Source organism: Kogia breviceps, chromosome 2 (genome assembly GCF_026419965.1).
Source record: "Kogia breviceps isolate mKogBre1 chromosome 2, mKogBre1 haplotype 1, whole genome shotgun sequence".
Lineage (NCBI taxonomy): Eukaryota > Metazoa > Chordata > Mammalia > Artiodactyla > Physeteridae > Kogia > Kogia breviceps.
In genome coordinates, this window is record NC_081311.1 from 157,968,749 (window position 1) to 157,989,599 (window position 20,851).

A 20,851-nucleotide genomic window follows, 5' to 3' on the forward strand; every position below is an offset into this window, starting at 1 on the left:
GGTCTAGAAGTCAGCGTGAAAAGAGTAGAGGCAAGGAGAGACTAAAGGGCTCTATCTAATAAGATAGACAAGGAATGAGATGGAGTTAAACAGCATAGGAACATTTGTTAGAGGGTAATCCATTGTGTATTGAAAAATAGAACCCAATGCTTACCTATGAAAAAGGCTTACTGAGAAACTAAATAACCCTAAAAATCTATTACGAGTAATTCTGCAACTAAAAGCAACCCTTCCTCTCCCCTAATAAAGCAGAAGGAAATCTAAGTAGAGAGAATCCCATGGGGGAAAGGGAGGCACCTAGCCTTCTCTATCAAGAAAAAGATCTCCATCCAGGCTTGGAGAAATGCCAACAGTGAACACAAATGAAAATGAATGCACATAAGTACATATTCTGAACACTTAGAAATCCAAGGGAAATTTCTTCTCTATTCTTCCTTTCACAGATCCTGCCGTGTTATTAATCTTCAGTCTTAAAGGAGGCTATTTTTCATATCTTATTTTTTGGCCATGCCACAGGATCTTAGTTCCCTGACCAGGGATCTAACCCAGACCCTGGCAGTGAAAGCGCCGAGTTCTAACCACTGTACTGCCAGGGAATTCCCCATATCCTTTTTTGTCTGATTATTCTTCCACTCTTAATATATTTTATTGCTTTCTCTACAACACAACTTTGCCTGTCAGTATAGTCCTTTATTTTTACTTCCCAGGGCAACTGCACTGCAGCAACTTCCTTTAGTCTCTGACTGATCTTTTTCTTTTTTTTTTTAAAGATATTTTTGATGTGGACCATGTTTAAAGCCTTCATTGAATTTGTTGCAATATTGCTTCTGGTTTATGTTTTGGTTTTTTGACCGGGTGGCACGTGGGATCTTAGCTCCCCAACCAGGGATCAAACCCACACCCCCTGCATTGGAAGGCAAATTCTTAATCACTAGACTGCCAGGGAAGTCCCTGACTGATCATCCTTTATCTTTGCACATTTGCGTCAGGTCTAGTTTCATCACAGTTAACAACTGGCTGCTTCCACCCTAAACCCACAAAGGACAAATAAGAATCAGAGTTCAATGCATACCTGTTTCATATTCATGTATCTGAAATCAAGTAACCTTGATCTACACAAGCAGCCTTAGCAATAAGAATGTCTACCATTCTTATTAGACAAAAACATTGTAAGGAAAGAAAATTACACCACAATATTCCTGATGAACACAGATGGAAAATCCTTAACAAAATATCAGAAAACTAAATTCAACAATACATTAAAAGGATCATGATACCATGATCAAGTAGGATTTACTCCTGAGATGCAAGAATGGTTCAACATATGTGAAATCAATGTGATGCACCACATTAATAAAATGAAGGATAAAAATCATATGATCATCTCAATAGATGCAGAAAAAGTATTTGATGAAATTCAACATTCTTTTATGATAAAAACCCTCAACAAATTAGGTATAGATGGAATGTACCTCAACATAATAAAGTCCATATATGACAAGCCCACAGCTAACATCATACTCAACAGTGAAAAGCTGAATGCTTTTCCTCTATGATCAGGAATAAGACAAGGATGCCCACTCTCACCACTTTTATTCACCATAGAAAGTCTTAGCCAGAGCAATTTGGCAAGAAAAATAAATAAAAGGATCTAAATCAGAAAGGAAGTAAAACTATCTGAAGATGACATGATATTATATATAGGAAACCCTAAAGATGCCACAAAAAAATGTTAAAACTAGTAAACAAATTCAGTAAAGTTGCAGGATACAAAATTAATACACAAAAATCAGTTGTGTTTCTGTACACTAATAACTTTCAGATTGAGAAATTAAGAAAACAATCCCATTTACAACTGGATCAAAAAGAATAAAATACCTAAGAATGAATTTAACCAAGGAGGTGAAAGAGCTATACACTCACAACTCTAAGACACTGATGAAAGAAATTGAAGAAGACACATATTATGGAAAGATATTCTGTGCTCACTGATCAGATGAATATTGTTTAAATGTCCATACTACCCAAAGCAATCTACAAACTCAATGTAATCTCTGTCAAAATTCCAATGGCATTTTTCACAGATACAGAATAATCAAGACCTCAAATAGCCAGAGCAACCTTGAGAAAGAAAAACAAAGCTGGTAGCATCACACTTCCTGACTTCAAATCATATTATAACGCTTCAGTTATCAAAACACTATGGTATTGGCATAAAAACAGACACATAGCACAAAGACCAGTGGAACCAAAAGAGAGAGAGAGAGAGAGAGAGAGAGAGAGAGAGAGAGAGAGAGAACGCGCCCCCAAATAAAACCACACAATATGGTCAATTAATTTTCAACAAAGGAGTCAACAGTATACAATGGGGAAAGGATTATCTCTTCAATAAATGGTATTGGGAAAACCAGATATCCACATGGAAAAAAATGAAACTAGAACTCACTCTATACACAAAAATCAGCTCAAAATGGATTAGACTTGAATGTAAGACCTGAAATCATAAAACTCCTGTAAGAAAACATAAGGAATAAGCTCATTCATACTGGTTTTGGCAATGATTTGGGGGGATTGACACCAAATGCAAAGGCAAAAAAGCAAAAATAAACGTGAACTGCATCAAATAGAAGCTTCTACACAGCAAAGGAAATCATCAACAAATGAAAAGGCAACCTATGACATGGGAGAAAATACCTGCAAACCATATAACTGATCAGGGGTTAATACCCAAAATACACTCAGCCCTCCATACCCGCAGATTTAACCAACTGTGAATTCAAAATATTTGAGAATAAAACTCCAGAAAGTTCCGAAAAGCAAGATTTGAATTTTGCTGTGCAACAGCAACTATTTACATTGTATTTTCACAGCATTTACACCATATAACTAACCTAGAGATGATTTAAAGTATATAGGAGGATATGCATAGGTTATATGCAAATACTACATCATTTTGTAGTAATTCTTCTCATAAGAACATGTCTCAGTGACATTAATTGTGGCTAAACTCAATCTGATTCAGTAGCTCCCATTTAACTGAGCACTAGTCAGTTTTCCATGTGCCTGGTTTGTGTCCCAAAAAGTCTTTTGGCGATTGTATATGCTCACTATTTCCGATCCAGTTCCCACTCCTTCTCTATTCATTAGAGTATACCCCTTCTAAAGTATGCCTTAAAACTTTTAATTTTCCATTATATTGATCACAAAACCCTTTTGCTTGCAGCATCTTTAGGACACTTTGAGAAACACAAAAACAATACCATATTGTAAACATATTTTGAGTTGGCTTGGGGGAGCTAATTTTGTTTCTATTGTAAAATGCATTGGTGGGAAGAGAAAAGGGAGGAAGGGAGAGAGGAAGGGACAAAGAAAGGGAAGAAGGAAAAGGAAAGAAACTTAAAAGTTTTTAAAATCCAATTCAGTTGGGAGGGAAATGTAGGTAGCACTACACATACAGAACAAAAATAAGAATTTTTTTCTGTTCTATATCTACTTAAAATTAATTTTAACTTTTAAAGCAAATTTGCCTTTCCATTATATATTAACTTGAGAAAATATGACTAGATTTTTTAAATAAAGGGTAAAGGAAATTAAAATTCTTCCTTCTTAGGAAACAATGAATTATTCTTTCAAATTGCTATTCAAAAAACTTTTCGTCTCTTTCAAAAACACTGTAATGACATAATCTTACATACTTTTAATTAACCAAGTGAAGAACCACTCAGAAACATTTTTATTTTACAGTATACCAAAATACCAAGTAAACATTTGAATTTCTGAAATCTGAAACATAATAGAATTTAGTCATCCCCTCTACAAAGTGCTGTGTTACTCTTCATGGTAAACAACAAGAGACAGTAAAACTGTCATTTGCATTGCTGGAAAAATATTTTTCTCTGTAGTAAAAAGAAAAAATAAAATTAAATAAAAATCAAGCTCTATGGCGCCATCTTTTGGATTGTTAAAGTTTTCTTATAATTCTTTCTTATAAGAAACAATTCATTAATCAGAATCAAGATAAAGACAGAGACAAAACTATTTGGCTACCTTTTTGTAAGCTATATTTGCTCTATCTTAGTCTCATACTTTTATAATAGGATTTAAAATGTATCCATAAAACAATTACCTATAATACTAAAATTCTACTAAAAATTCTGAAAATAAAGGCCTTTTGAATTAACAAACTGCATGTTCTCAACACTTTATGGCAGTGGTTCCTAAAGTGAGGCATCCCCACTATCACGAGCATCATCAACATCATCTGGGAACTTTTAGAAATGCAAATTCTTAGGCCACACTTCAAACTGACTAAACTGAAACTGGGGGCGGTGAGAGGAGTCAGCCTTTTTTTTAAAGTCCATCTTTATTTATTTATTTTTTTAATTATATTTGATTTTTGGCTGTGTTGGGTCTTTGTTGCTGCGTGCAGGCTTTCTCTAGTTGTGGTGAGCGAGAGCTACTCTTCATTGTGGTGCATGGGGTTCTCATTGAAGTGTCTTCTCTTGTTGTGGAGCATGGGCTCTAGGCACACGGGCTTCAGCAGTTGCAGCGTGTGGGCTCTAGAGCACAGGCTCTGTAATTGTGGTGCACTGGCTTAGTTGCTCTGCGGCATGTGGGATCTTCCCGGACTAGGGATCAAACCCATGTCCCCAGCATTAGCAAGCAGATTCTTAACCACTGCACCACCAGGGAAGTCCCAAGTCTGCCTTTTAACAAGCTCTTGGATTCTGATACTAACAAACCTGTGAGAACCACTGCCTTCCAGCCCTTGGATTTAGATATGAACTAACCTGTGAGAAACACTGCCTTTTTGAAAAAGGTCCACAGCTAACACTGAACTACACACTAGCTGGGAATCGCTAGTAGTTCAGCAGTTCCTAACCTTAGTTTCACATTGGGATTACAAGGGAGCTTTAAAAATGCCCGAGTCCTGCTCCAATATGTGATTAATGGTACGGGAGGTAACTAAAGCCTGGGCACCAGGATTTCTGAAAGACTCTCAAGTGATTCTAAAATGCAGCCAAGGTTGCGAGCCAAAGATCTAGAGGATTACATTTTCAAAAGCTAGAGTTCACTGAGTCTTATATTAAGCAACATTTGTAAATGAGACATGAAAAGTTAGCCTTCAAAACCAAGATACATATAAAATCCCATTACAAGAAAAAAGAACTGATTCACTCCCAGTCTGTAAATTTTACTCTTTCAAAGGCTACAAAGATGTTTTTTAAAGCAGAATTTTTTTTTTTTTTTTTTTTTTTTTTTTTTGCAGTACGCGGGCCTCTCACTGTTGTGGCCTCTCCCGTTGCAGAGCGCAGGCTCCAGACGCGCAGGCTCAGCAGCCATGGCTCACGGGCCCAGCCGCTCCGCGGCATGTGGGATCCTCCCAGACCGGGGCACAAACTTGTGTTCCCTGCATCGGCTGGCAGACCCTCAACCACTGCGCCACCAGGGAAGCCCCAGAATTTTTTAAATAAACAAGTTATTAAATATATACTGTCCATTCCCTAGTTGTTATGAGCATGCTAAAAAAAAAATAGTAGTCCTCACCTTTACAGACCATCTAATATACTTGGGCATATTTCATAATAACTGACAATAAAGAATAAATGCCAAATTTGGAGTAAAGATTGAATGCACTGAGTCAATGAAGGAAAAAAAAAATCACATCTAATAGTGGTATTTAAGACTGTTAAAAAATATAGGGTAGAACTTTCAGTCTTTAAAGATGAATTAGGGCTTCCCTGGTAGCGCAGTGGTTGAGAGTCCGCCTGCCGATGCAGGGGACGTGGGTTCATGCCCCCGTCCGAGAAGATCCCACATGCCGCGGAGCGGCTGGGCCCGTGAGCCATGGCCGCTGAGCCTGCGTGTCCGGAGCCTGTGCTCCGCAAAGGGAGAGGCCACAAACAGTGAGAGGCCGCGTACCGCAAAAATAAATAAATAAATAAATAAATAAATAAAAGATGAATTAGATGTATTAGATGTAGAGTACATATGGGCATTGTAGGTGGCAGACCTGATAGAAGAAAAGACACATAGGTTTGTTTGTTTTTAGGGGCAGGGCTGACAATATGTAATATAAAAGAACCTTTCTCACTGAGGGGTTCCTCACCTGAACCAGAGATCACTGCAAAAGACTTAACTATTTTCTCAGGTTTTCCAAGCATGGTATATAACTGGTACCATTCTAGAATCACGGGGCAGAAATATGAATGCAGTTAATTCATTACATACAATCAATGTCTTGGGCACTAGTTCCCACTTAACAGACTCAATCACTTGGAGGACTTATTAAAACACATACTACTGGGCTCCACCCTTAGAGTTTGACTAATGTTTGCTCTCATCATTTTTATCCTTGTCCTTTTTTGGTGAGAGCTTCTAAGTTTGTCCTCCACAGACACAACTTCATTATCTGTAATATGAAATTCAACTCCTTCTTATCTATGACCTTCAAAGTGGAATGTCAGGTTCTGCTATTGCATTTTAGTTTCCAGTCATCCTTCCTTATGTTGCCTGTTCCCCCTTGTAACCTGCTGCCCTTTCATCTAAGCTTGTCGTCTACTTATGGGCTGTCTTTCCTATTTCATTGGAGCCACATCATTTTACATGTTATTAAGTATGCCCAATGCTTTCCTGTTTGTTTTCATTTTTTTTCTGGTTCCTTTCACATTCACAGGGGGCTCTTCCTTCAAAGCTTCAGTTTATGTTCCTTCCTTTTGTTCTGCAGAAATTTTTCAGGGAGCTCTTATTTTTCCCATCTTAACACTTCAATGACAAAGAAAGCACAATCAACTCATGCTCAGTACCTGCCACAAGCTGAGAGGTATAGATTGCCCTTGATCCTGCTCCTAACCACAGGCACTAATGGAAGCCCTTTCCCAAAATAATGTGCAGGACCTAAGCAATCCTGACGGATAGGGTGTTTGGGATTAACAGATGCAAACTATTATGTGCAGAATGGATAAACAAGGTCCCACTGTATAGCACAGGGAACTGTATTCAATATCCTGTCATAAACCGTAAGGGAAAAGCATATGAAAAAGAATGTATATATATGTATAACTGAATCACTTCGCTGTATAGCAGAAATTAACACAATATTGTAAATCAACTATACTTCAATAAAACAAATTCAAAAAGAAAGATCTAAGCAATTCCAAGTACCCAAGAGACTTCATCTAGTGTGTGGTTTTCCTAGAAAGAAGGGGACATCTCTCAATGACTAAATGTTTGAAATACTTAACAAGTTCAATCTTTGAAATTCCACCCTTCAGCTTCCTACTACCTTCTTAAATCCTACCTTTTCCTGCCATGAAGACCTATTCTGACCTCTCACTTCTTTAAAGGCTTGTCTTTGTTATAGCCAGTGCCACACATTGGAACACTTTTTCTGTAATTATTTCATGTTCTTTCCAACTCCTTATAAAATTATTCAAAGCCAGTGAAATCTAAGATTTATTTATTTTGCATCTGTGCTATTACAAAGATTTGTCAACTGATAGAAATGCACTTTCAGAGAACTTCAAAAAGTATCCAAACACTTTCACTAAGGTGAGATTTTGTGCAGTAGATGTAACTTAGGAACCACATCTCCACTATTCAGAGTCTAAAAAAACCTCAACATTCCAGTTTCTTTTCTGAAGCTGTTGAAAGCAATCAGTTCACTTATAAGTAGAAAAAGGGCTCTACATAAGAAAAAAAAGAATCAATTTTGTTAGTCAAGAAAGCTTACTAATTCAAGAAGCTGAAATAGCATAGAACATAATTAAGAATGTATTTTTTTGGGTGAAGCAAATATTATATCCCAAACCTGCAAAGTTCCAAACATTTGTTTCAACTTCTATTGTATTACATTCATTGTCTCACTTCTGTTTAATAATTAACTTATTTTTAATATAGCTCACATAACAATGATAAGAGTAAACGGTCTACTTACCCCACCCATTGTAATTCCATGAATAAGTGCAATATATGGTTTCTGGCAAGAATCTAAAAGAAATAGAGCTGTAATTAGTTACAATGCTTAAAATACATTTTATTTTTCCAAAAATCACACGTTACATGAGCTCTGAGTATATTCCCTAAGAAATTTTTGCAAGAAATATCAAAGTAGACTAAACATATGGCTTATAAAATATGTTCTCTTTAAAACATCAGTCCATACACAATCCTGATCATCTATTCATTATTATGAAAAACTCAACACCTCAATTTGAAACAAATGAAAGCCTATATAACTCAGCTATTGAGAAAAACAATATTTGCCTTATAAGCCACTGATGTTTATGTAACACAGTTTTTTGTTTGTTTGTTTTTTGCGGTACGCAGGCCTCTCAGGGTTATGGCCTCTCCTGTTGCGGAGCGCAGGCTCAGTGGCCATGGCTCACGGGCCTAACCGCTCCACAGCATATGAGATCTTCCAGGACTGGGGCACGAACCCGTGTGCCCTGCATCGGCAGGCGGACTCTCAACCACTGCACCACCAGGGAAGCCTAACATAGTTGTATTTTAAAGAACATAATTTGTCTTCTGTACATCTAAAGAAGTATCTGGATACAAAGAGAAGTGCAGCATACAGGAAAAAGCAAGGACTGAGAGTTAAAAGACCCAAATTTTAGTCTCAGCTTTGTCATTAACTGGCAATTCAACTATATTCAATATATATACTGGCATTAGATACTTATATTCTGGCAATTCAATATATATATATGTGTATACACATATACGCATGTAACTTATATGTATCTATGCCTATCATACATGTGTATATCATGTATATAATATATAGATAAGTTTCCCTATCTATTAAATGATGAGACTTGCCTCAGAAGTTCCTTCCAGCTCAAAAATCCTGTAAACTTTTACTCTGTTCCTTTCCCTCTGAAGAGGAAGTTGCGCACAACATAATATAAATCACTGTACTTCTATTACAGCTTGTTGCCAATATAACTTCCTTACCAAAGACCAATATAAAAGCGCAATTTTGATCCATCTAGCAATTCTATAAATATTCCCAATCTGCCAAATGAGCCACTGAAGTACAATTCTAATTTAACATTCACAAGGACTTCCACAGCCCTCAATTTTTAACTATAATTCCCTAGAAACAATGGAAACAAATGTCTCTATTGATTGGAGTGGACATGCATACAAATATACCATTTCAGCTACAGATACGTATATTTTAGATATGAAATATCAGAAGCTAATTGATGCAGGAACACAAGGCCAGAATCTGTCAAATTCCTTAACTACTAAAGTATGTCATTACAATGTACAGAAATTATATCTGGAAGGCTTTCTCTCTGTATATTAACATTTTACCAAACTCTTCTCAAACTGCTTAGAGGTTTTCTCCCCTCTTCTTTTATTTAGTATAGAATTGCACTGTCTAATATAGTAGTCAATAGCCAAATGTAGTTATAATTAATTACAATTAAACAAAGGTAAAATTCAGTTTACTGATCACAGTAGCCCCATTTCAAGTGCTCATTAGCCATGTGTGGCTAGTAGTGATCATATTGCACAGCACAGAAACAGAATACTTTTATCATTACAGAAAGTACTATTGGACAGTGCTGGTATGAATTTTTAGAATGAATAAAACATCCTAAGTAAAACCTGATCTGTAGAATTATAGACTCAAAGAAATGAGAGCTCTCCATTCAATGTGGCTCACTGAGTTAAATTGGGAAACAGGCTCGTCTCCCTACTCCTAGCTCAAAGACATAAAAATTCTAGAAAAAAATTTTGTTTTCAACGTATATCCAAGTTCAAAAGCCAAACAAGGGAAATCCTCAGGTGCCAGAAACAAATAAACTCAAAGCTAATAGCTGTGTGGAAGCTACAGCCAAAGATTATGAGTGAGTGTGTGTGTGTATCTGTTCTGAGTCAGGAATAACATGGGCCACACATAACATGCTATGAGTTAATACCTGCATAAAGCCTCATGGTAGGAAGAGCTATACAATTTGTAAAAACATAGCTAGAAAAACTCTATCTGCTGATCCTAAAATTCAGTAAGCTCCTGCCCATGAGAGGAAGAGAAAAAGTCAGAAAAGTGGATGCTCAAGCACTGGACCGCTACAACTGAACAAACAAAAGAAAATATCCCTAACAAATTTGGAATAGAAGTAACGTCTGTGGGCTTCCCTGGTGGCGCAGCGGTTGAGAGTCCGCCTACTGATGCAGGAGACATGGGTTCGTGCCCAGGTCTGGGAAGATCCCACATGCCGCGCGGAGCAGCTAGGCCCATGAGCCATGGCCGCTGAGCCTGCACATCCGGAGCCTGTGCTCTGCAACGGGAGAGGCCACAACAGTGAGAGGCCCGCGTACAGCAAAAAAAAAAAAAAAAGAAGAAGTAACATCTGTAACTTGGTAAAAAGTGTCTATAAAATGATTATATACTAAAGAATGAAATTTTAAAAGCTTTCCCATGGACATCAGAAATAAGACAACACCACAATCCTTCAGCATTATAATAGAGGTCCTAGCCAAAATATCACAAGAAAAGTCATAAGTATACAGACTGGAAAGAGATGAAAAAAATTATGTGTAGATGGTAGAATTACCAATGTAGAAAAGCCAAGAGAACCTACAGAAACATCATTAGAACTGATAATAAATTTCAGCAGCATTGCTGGATGTAAGAACAAAATACTAAAATCAAAAGCATTTCTACATGCTAGAAATAGTCAATTAGAAAATGTAATAAGAAAAATTACTATTAAATGTAGTAACAAAAAAAATAAGCTGTCTAAAAATAACACTTAAAAAATCATTTTTTTCTTTATGGAGAAAATTATAAAACATTATGAAAGGACATGAAAGTCAATCTGATGAAAATGTTCTAAAACTGATTAATGGCGATGACTGCATAAGCTTATTATATATCAAAATAATTTAAAAATTCATTTGAATTTTTAAAAACCAAAAAAAACATTCATTTGAAAAATCAAAAGTCCAAGAGTAGCCAAGAAAATCTTGAAAGAAAACAAGGGTAACATGTCCTACCAGAGAGAGACATATCTTAAAGTTATAATAATTTTGACACTGTAGTTTTACCATATGTACAGACAAATAGGCCAATGAACAAAGTTGCCCAGAAACAGACCTGGTCACATATGAGAAGTTGATATATGATAGAAGTATCATTAAAACCAGTGAGGAAAACAAGGACTATTCAATCAAAGGCATTACAACTTCTGGCTTTCTAGATGAAAAGTAAAAGTTAGATGATGTCACATGCAAAAAAATGCCAAGCACTTTAAAGACTTAAGAGTATAAAGAAACAAACTATTAAAAGAAAATATAAAAGAAGATCTTAAAAACCTCCATGTTATTAAGCGTTTTTTAAATGCAAATAGCAGAAATCATAAAGGAAAAGAATGAATACATTTCATCTCAAACAAAAACTTGTATATACCAAAAGATAAAGCAGAAGACTGAGAGAAGTGTATTTATAATATATATGATCTACAAAAGTGAAGAATCAGAATATATAAAGACCTATAAAATCAGTAAGAAAAAGACAATCCAAAAGAAAGATAAACAAAGGATGAAACTGAAAAGAAAATCTAAATGATAAACACCTTCTACTTCACCTGCATCCAATGAAGTACAAATTAAAACCACAATAAGATATCAAGCATGCAAAGTTTAAAAACAAAAAATGATAGAAAGGACATGTAGAAAATAAAGTCTTATACTTTAGAGAAGAATTTGGAAACACACTGAAGATACATAAATTCTATGACCATCCATTCGACTTCTATTATTTCTAGAAATTTTTGCACATGGGCACTAAGGGTGTACATATAAGGGTATAACACTCTGTATTAGTAAAAAGCTGAAATAATCTAAAATAACCACTAATATACAACAGATTAAGTAATATAGGGTAACTGAATAATATAAGAACAGTTACATTCCATGTTATTAAAAACTTATGGAATGGTATACACAGTAAGAAAGTACTTATGCAAATTTCAAAAACACAAAGTAATACTACTTTTGTTCATAAATATGTAGTAAAAATATAAAGTACAGTCTAACTGGATGTGCTAAAAACTAATGACAATGGTTGCTTCTGAGGAGGGATACTGGTTGCTTCTGGAGAGAGAAAGAAATGGCACTGAAGCAAGCAATGAAGTAGACTGAAGAGTAATTTAAAAACTCATAGTATTCTATTTAATTTAAATAAATTTCAAAACATCAAGCAAAAATAAAATATAGTGGTCTATTCATTCTGGGCTGGTGGGTACACAAGTAGTTATTATATTATTCCCTGTAATTGAACATTTGAAACACATGCTTGATAAATGTAACTACTGTATCACTTACAATGAAATCTGGATTGATGACTATAAAGAAATTTCATCCCAGAGTTCAAGAATTCAGAAATGACACTTCATTTTATAGAGAAAACTGGCACCCAGGTTTTTGTTTTCCAAGAAAGCCAACCATATGATCAGAATCCATGTTTCCATATTGATTATATGGCAAATAGTAGTTAAGCATACCCTATTTAATAATCAAGTATGAATTGTTCTGGAATGAGCAGTCAGACTACTTTAATCAAGCTTATTCCTGGCACAAAGTATATAAAAGATTAAACAAGAGTGTCTGTTGATTACATTTTAACAATTCATACTGTGCAGCTTATGTCTCGATTCCATTTTCAAAGCTCTCAGCAGAGCACACATACCAATAGCATTGTTCAGCATATATTCTTCTCTGAAGAAATCTTGAGCTATCTTCTGATTTGCCTTTCTAGCTTCTGAGATCACTACAATACAAAAAGAGAAAAGAAGGATTACAAATCAAAAAAAGTATTTTGCAGTCAATATAGTCAAATAGAAAAATTTTAAATAATGTGATAGTAAGTACCAGGGGGAAAGTCTACAATGGTTTGTTAAGGTTCTGAAGTCATCCATGCCACGGACATATTATAGTTAGCCCCAAATCCAAAGTCAAAACTTCAAGGCAAAAATTCTTATTCATAACTTCTTACAAAGAGTTATACTTACATTATAAGTTATATATTGGCACAAAATGCATTTTCTTCTGACTATTTTCTGTAGCACCTAAATGAATGTTTGCTGGATACATGTTTCCCTTGGTAATATATCTTAACACAAAGTACATTATACATATACACACAAAGAAATATATGCACATGTGCATGCACAGACCCACAGAGTTCTATATATTCCATCTAGTTAAATACTTCTGCCACATTCATTTCACCATGGAACATTTGCTGAGCATCTACCAGGTACCACGGCACTGTTTTCAGTGCTGTAGATAACAAGACAGCAATATAAGCCGGCTGCCCTGGAGTTCAGACTAGTAAGACAGACTACTGAGCTACACTCCCTGTGTCATGCCCACTCTAAGGTTGGGGTGCTGTGGGAACATGAGCATAAGAGATGTAATTAAAAGAAGCCTTCCCAGGGACTTCTCTGGCAGTCCAGTGGTTAGGACTCCATGCTTCCACCTGTGGCAGGGGCCACAGGTTCGATCTCTGATCAGGGAACTAAGATCCTGCATGGCACACAATGCACCCCCCAAAAAAAATTTTTTTCTTAAAAAAAGAAGGCTTCCCAGAAGAGAGAACTCTGAGCCAAATGTGAACAACAGGTAAGGATTTCCTAAAAATGAAAAGTTCTGAAAAGTGAAAAGTTCTGAGTAGAGAAAGGAGTACCTACAAAGGCACACAGGCAAGAAAGAATAAAATCAAGAAATAAGTAGTTTTAAAAGACTAAAGGAGAATGGTAAAAGGTGAGGCTAAGAAGGTAAATGAGATAGTAATATCCTTATTTATTAATATCAATGGAAATATAACCTCTCAGAGATATTGCTATAGCATACAAATGCCTGTCTTAATAAGCAGGTGCTCAGTAAATATTTTAATAATAAATAACAATCAAATGGCTTCATTTCTATTTTTCTATTATCCAGAGTTCCATAGTCCTATCTACTATACTCCTACTATAGTCAATGTCAAAACCACCATCAAATCTCTCTTCCATACACTTCAAGTTCATATGCTCTTCCTGTCTAAGTCCTATGAGAATTACTCACTAAAATACAAATTAAATATATAATATATACATTTACTTATTTTATGGGAAAGAGTTACATAAAAATTGTTGACTATTAATAGATTTTTTAGACTAACTTCAGAACTCTGATATAGCTTCCTTCAAAATGTTCCAACCAAATACTGACTATTTTTCTTGGTTTAAAAAAAAAAAAAGGTTTGGGGAATTCCCGGGTGGTCCAGTGGTTAGGACTCAGTGCTTTCACTGCCGTGGCCCGGGTTCAGGCCATGGTGGGGGAACTAAGATCCTGCAAGCCACATGGGGTGGCCAAATAAATAAATAAATAAATAAATATTTTAAAAATTAAAAAAAGGTTCGATATCTAGTTTTGTCATTCTGAGGCTTTCACTGATAAAACCCCTAAAACCCTCATCTATTATCTTTTATCATTTCTCCCCAATACTAAAAGAAAAGGGGTGTAAATTGCATTGCCTGTGGAATAAAGCTCTTCTATCTCAGAAATCTTCTGAGATTTCCTTCTAATCTTATTCTAACCAATCAGTTCCATATAAATTAAGTAATGTTCAGTAACATCATTTAAAAATTTTTTGTCAGGGCTTCCCTGGTGGCGCAGTGGTTGGGAATCCGCCTGGCTATGCAGGGGACACGGGTTTGGGCCCTGGTCTGGGAAGATCCCACATGCCTCAGAGCAGCTAATCCCATGTGCCACAACTACTGAGCCTGCGCTATAGAGCCCGTGAGCCTCAATTACTGAAGCCCGTGAGCCTAGAGCCTGTACTCCGCAACAAGGGAAGCCACCAAGATGAGGAGCCTGCGCACCGCCACGAAGAGTAGCTCCCCACTCGCCACAAGTAGAGAAAGCCCTTGGGCAGCACTGAAGACCCAAGACAGCCAAAAATAAAATAAATAAATGACAAAAAAATTTTATTTTTCAGAGTGCCCACTTACTGTCTTGGACTGTGATGTTTAAAAGAAACTAAATTTCCTAGAATTGAAATCCGTTGCTTATACATGTGAACTAGAATAATTCTAGAATTTTTAACTGTATTTCCAAACAGCAATATAAAGTTAGGCCTATATGCAAAAATAGCTCACAGTCAGAAGAAGCTAAAATCAATACATAAGGCTCTGCCCATCTGTAAATTGACAAGATCAAAAGCCCAGCTCTTGAGGAAAGATTAATTCCAGGCTGAAAAACAATGTTTTAAAAATATTTAAGTAGTGGGCAAAACAAATTCAAAAAACAATTCAGTTAACTAGTCAGTCGAAGCAACTGAAAATTTTAAAGTGAAATTTTAAGACTCAGTTATTTTAAATTTAATAGATATCTGAAATTATGTACTGAATCAAGCTTGTTTACAAGCTTACATTTCAAATGTAATGGTTTACATAATATTATAAATATGGTAAATAGATCAACCTGAACATTATCATCTTAACACAATACAAAAAATATAAAAAAATAAAACACAAAGAAAAAAACCATCCCAGGAACCTACCAATTCCATAAGAAACAAAACTCAAAATGTTTTCAATATATATAAAATACTGAAACTGAAAAGTTTTCAGTATATATAGAATACTGACAACCAGTGGTAATAACATTTCTTCTCTCTTTTGTCTTTTGTTTTCAATAGTTAAATATGTACAGATTCACCTAAATAATTAGAAAGATAAGGAGAATTAATCTTTTTATTTATCTCAGCATGTTTATTTAAACACAAAAAAATATTGATAGTATAACAGGATAAAACTACAATTAAGTGCATTCTTGCTTTGGGCTCATGAACAATGGGAAAGCACCAAGTCATGGAAATATGTGAGAGCATGTCATGTTTGGAGAATGGCAAGTCACTCAACATAGCCAGGCTGTCAGGCTTATGTGATAAACTGAATTGCTTAATAACACCTATTCTAAAATAAAAAGCAGAATCACATACCATAACTGGACATTTTGTTCAGGATGATTCAGGGAAAGAGACAAGATACCTGAAGGGCACGTATATAGTTTAAAAAAAAAAAAAAAAGCTGCTATTCTCATTTTTCTATTAACTACAAGAGGTAAGTCTTTAAATGTTTTCTTTTTCTAAGTTAACCATACTAAAAATGTATTAACTGTTTAACAAAAAACAATTCTAGAAAGCAAAGCAAATTACAAAGTATCACAAAAATTTGCTAATACCTTATCAGTTTTATTGGGGGGAAAAAGGCATTTAGGTGAGAAGGGAAAAAAGTTTTTACCTCTGATATCACCTCCAGCACAGAAAGCCTTTCCACCAGCTCCCTTTATGATGATCAGGAAAGTTTCTGGATCTTGTTCCCACTTCTATCCACATGTAAAAGAAGATGGTATAAGCATATCATAAATACAAACTCATTAATGATATATCCATATGCACATAAACACATGTGTATATAGAGACATATGTGGCTATATACAGAGCATAAGCTTTATAAAACATATCCAGAAGAATGGATCCCAACTTCATTTTCTTTTGTGACATAAATTAGAGGCAATCACAACAAAGTTGCTACATGAGTGCATCTTGTGATCCAAGTTTGATGATGGCAACTGGAATCTTTGCCACGACAACTTTGAGACCAAGGTGAAAAAATATGGGCCTAATATATCGTCAGGTTGGAAAAATAAAATAAAGAGGGGCAGAACATAAAAAGAAACTTGGAGGCTCGTGAAAGTGGAAGAGGCTGTCTTCTGAGGCAATGAACTCCCTGTCGGTAGGGGTGCTCCAGGAAAACCACTTAGGAAAGCGCTGAGGACTCTAGAAGCGATGGGGCTTAGGTGCTGATCCCAGACAGTCAAGTGATTCTATGGGAGAGAATATCAGAAATATTCTCTAAGGATATACTTTCAGAAGGATCCATATGATTGCTTTAAGAAAATTACAAACCTTTAGCTGCGGATAAATCTGCCGAATCATATTAAGATTCAGAGCATTTAGGAACTTTGGTCTGTTTAGTGTTATTACTCCTGCACAACCTTTTCTTTCCAATAGGACTTCTGCTGCTGCATCTGTGTGCTTAGACATTCTCTGTGTAAATAAAGAATAACTTTAGGATAAAATTCATTAAGTTTTTGTCACAAGTAAACATCAAAACATACACTAAATGCAAATCTTTCACACAATGTTAACATTAGCTAATTGAATGGATAACTCAGTACAAAGTCTTCTAAAGTTATTTGGACTCTGTAGATAGACAATTCCAAAGCAAACTACATATACCTCTTAAATCTCTTAATTTTTATTTCTGAGTGAACTTAGTCAACTGACTTAAAATAGAACCCAGTCCATGGGACTTCTCTGGTGGCACAGTGGTTCAGAATCCATCTGCCAATGCAGGGGACATGGGTTCGATCCCTGGTCTGGGAAGATCCCACATGCCATGGAGCAACTAAGCCCGCAAGCCACAACTACTGAGCCCGTGTGCCACAACTACTGAAGCCCGGGCGTGCCTAGAACCCATGCTCCGCTACAAGAGAAGCCACCGCAATGAGAAGCCCACACACTGCAACATAGAGTAGCCCCCGCTCGCCACAACTAGAGAAGGCCCTCAGGCAGCAACGAAGACCCAACGCAGCCAAATATAAATTAATTAATTTAAAAATGTTTCTAAAAAAATAAAAATAAAATAGAACTCAGTCCTAGAATTTCTTGGACTATGAAATACTCTTAAATCTTTATTACTGTGTACCAAGCAATATGTTAGGTACTTGGAAATCAAAGATGAATAGAGAGGGCGAATAATTCTGACTACAGTAGCTACCAACAACTTGGGGGGAAAAAAAGGTGATATTTGAGCTAGGCCTTGATATACGCCAAGAAAAAGAGGGGTGAAAATCCTGGAGAGTAACACACTCTAAAACATGAACAGCGAATATATGGAAATGTTAAGATGTTAAACATGAGTGGAATAAAGGCTGATTAAGAAAATGAGTGACAGGAAAGTAGGCAGAATAAGTAGTTTAAGGCCAGATTATAGAATGAGCTTACGAAAGCATATAGTTGTGAAGAACTTGTCTATACACAGTTCTTAGGGCCTCAGGTACCATGGTGAGTGAGGCAAGTGGCACATTTTGGAGTGGCTTATTTTGCTCCCCTTCAATACTCAGTGGTTCTACTTCCTTGATTAAACCCTTACTCATATGAAAAGACAGATGATAGACTAAAAAGCTGTACTTTTCATATACCTACGTCGTTCTAAATTTTAAAGTAAAACAGATTTCATATTATACAAACACGTTACACACAAGTATTAATAAACTTTCATCTCTCTCCACTCTAACTAAATTTCTTTTTTGCTTGAACCAAGTCAGATTCGCCAGCACCCCCCAAAAAAACACAAAAAAAGTTTCATGACTGTTTCCACTGAACGACTTTACATAAATTATCACCTAATATCAGAGACAATCCTTTAAAACTCTATTATTTGGTTTCAGCTCAGAGATGTTGAGAGCTGAAAAGATGCGTCTCCTGACCTTGTAACAAGAAAGAACGGTGAACAGACTGAAAATTAATGGCTTTCGTGAACTCAGTCAGAGACAGGAGGTCACAGGGCAAACAGCCCCGTAATAAAACCTGGAGAGACAGGTGCCTTCAGGGAGATGCAGGACCAGTATATTTGCTTAGCTCAGGCAAAAGCCCTAAGGAAGATTAACTAGAATTTTTAATGACTTGCTAGAGGTCAAGTGTGGGCAAGCGTGATAGTATGGATCTCCTGGGGGTGGCGGGTGTCACAGTCATGGGGGGAGCTCCCATTCTGGCTGGCTTTTCCTCCTGGAACCCAAGCAGGTTCTCCCAGGGAAGACTGGAGAAAGCTCCCCCGTGTGGGGCTGGCTGGGGGAGGGAAACAGCAGGCACAGCTAAATCCTTTCCCCTCATCTTCCACACAGAACAAAAGGCTAAATCTTCAAGGGAGAGAGAGCCTTCAAAGCTGGTAGCCCAGGGTTCTGGTGGAGGCCCACCACAGTGGGGAAATGGGATGGAGGCCTATGAAATAAGACCCTTAATCCCAAGGGAGAAGCACTTCAAAACCATAGCCTACTGACCTTAGTGTTTACCTATCACAGCTGGGGAAAAGGAACAGGGGACAAAGGAAAAGGGGGGGGGGGAGGCAGCCCACCCCCAGAGAAGGTACAAGGAACACTTATGAGGGCGACACCCCTGGACTCTGGTTCACAGTGCCTTCCAAACATTAAGGATTAATGGGATACAACACCAAAAGCATGATCCACAAAAGAAAACATTGATAAACTGAATTTCATCAATTTAAAACTTCTGCTCTGCAAAAGATAAAGGGAACGAAAAGACAAACCAGAAATTAGAAGAAAATACTTGCCTATCACATATCTGACAAAGAATTTGCATACAAAATATACAGCTGACCCTTGAACAACACGGATTTGAACTGTGCAGGTCCACTTACACTCAAATGTTTTTCAATCGTAAATACTATAGTACTGCATGATCCCCCGCTGGTTGAATCCACAGGTGCAGAGAAGGAACCTCAGTTGTGGAGGGCTGACTGTAAAATTATACTCGGGTTTTTCGACTGCACAGAGAATCAGTGACCCCAACCCCCACCTTGCTCAAGGGTCAACTGTATAGAAAACTCTTAAAACTCAATAAGAAAACAAACAACCCAATATTAAAATGGGCAAAAAGAATCTGAAGGGCTTCAAGGAAAATATAGGGATGGCAAAAAAACACATGAAATGCTCAACATCATTTCTCATGAGGAAAATGCAAATTAAAACTACAATGAGCTACCACTACACACATATTAAAATGGCTAAAATCCAAAAACAGACAATAACATGTTGCCAAGGATGCAGAACAACAGCACACTTGTTCATTGTTGATGGAATTGCAAAATGGTACAGCCACTATAGAAGATAATTTGGCAAACGTATAAAGTTACACATGGACTTACCATAAAACCCAGCTATCATACCCCTAGATATTTACCCAAGTGAATTAAAAACTTATGTTCATACAAAAACCTGTACACAAGCAGGTGTAGCAGTTTTATTCTTACTCACTAAAACCTGAAGGCAATCAAGATGCTCTTCAACAGGGAAATGAATAAACAAACTGGTATATCCAAACAATGGAATACTATTCAGTGATAAGAAGGACTACATTATCAGTTCATGCAACAACACAGATGAATCTTAAATGCGTTTTGCTAAGTGAAAGAATGCAGACGCAAAAGCCTATATATTGTATGATTCCATTCATATGATGTTCTGTAGAAAACAAAATGATAGGGGCTTAACACAGGTCAGGGATGGGGAGCGGGAGAAGTGACTGCCTACAAAGGGGAAGTACAGCAGAAGTTTTAGGGGGATGGGGCTCTTCTGCATGGACTTTGAGTGATGAATTCATGATTTATGCATCTGTCAAAACCCAAAGAAATGTACAGAGAGTGAACTTGAATGTATACAAACTGTATTTTTTTTTTTTTAATCACCCAGTGTCAGGGGATTCCAACATGGAATGCAGACTGTGGCAAATAAATGTAACCAAACCACACATGTATGACAAGCACACTGAAGTGAGATCGTGAGGATGGTGGCAGGAAAGCTGACCTAAGTAACTTTAGAAAACAGTCATTTGATTGCAAGCTGTAAGGAAATATTAAAAAAAAAACAACTGTATGTCAACCTATGCTCTAGTTAGTAAATTTGTTTGAAACTGCTTTGCATGTATACTGAGGTTAAGTAAGTAATGGGGACTTCTTCCCTGGTGGTCCAGTGGTTAAGAATC

The 20,851-nt window shown here is 36.6% G+C and overlaps 1 protein-coding gene across 4 annotated transcripts in view; it reads right to left on the minus strand.

The window, feature by feature from the left end:
• Positions 1–20,851, minus strand: part of HIBCH (3-hydroxyisobutyryl-CoA hydrolase) — a 91,159-nt gene that overhangs the window by 52,710 nt on the left and 17,598 nt on the right. For 3 of the 4 annotated variants that reach the window (XM_059054675.2, XM_067026452.1, XM_067026453.1), the window contains 4 exons: positions 16,976–17,116; positions 16,308–16,392; positions 12,707–12,787; positions 7,937–7,989 (listed from right to left, as the gene is read on the minus strand). In XM_059054675.2, coding sequence (XP_058910658.1) covers positions 7,937–7,989; positions 12,707–12,787; positions 16,308–16,392; positions 16,976–17,116 — 360 coding nt within the window. The remainder of the gene's footprint in view (positions 1–7,936; positions 7,990–12,706; positions 12,788–16,307; positions 16,393–16,975; positions 17,117–20,851) is intronic. The other variant, XM_067026454.1, reaches the window with a different exon arrangement.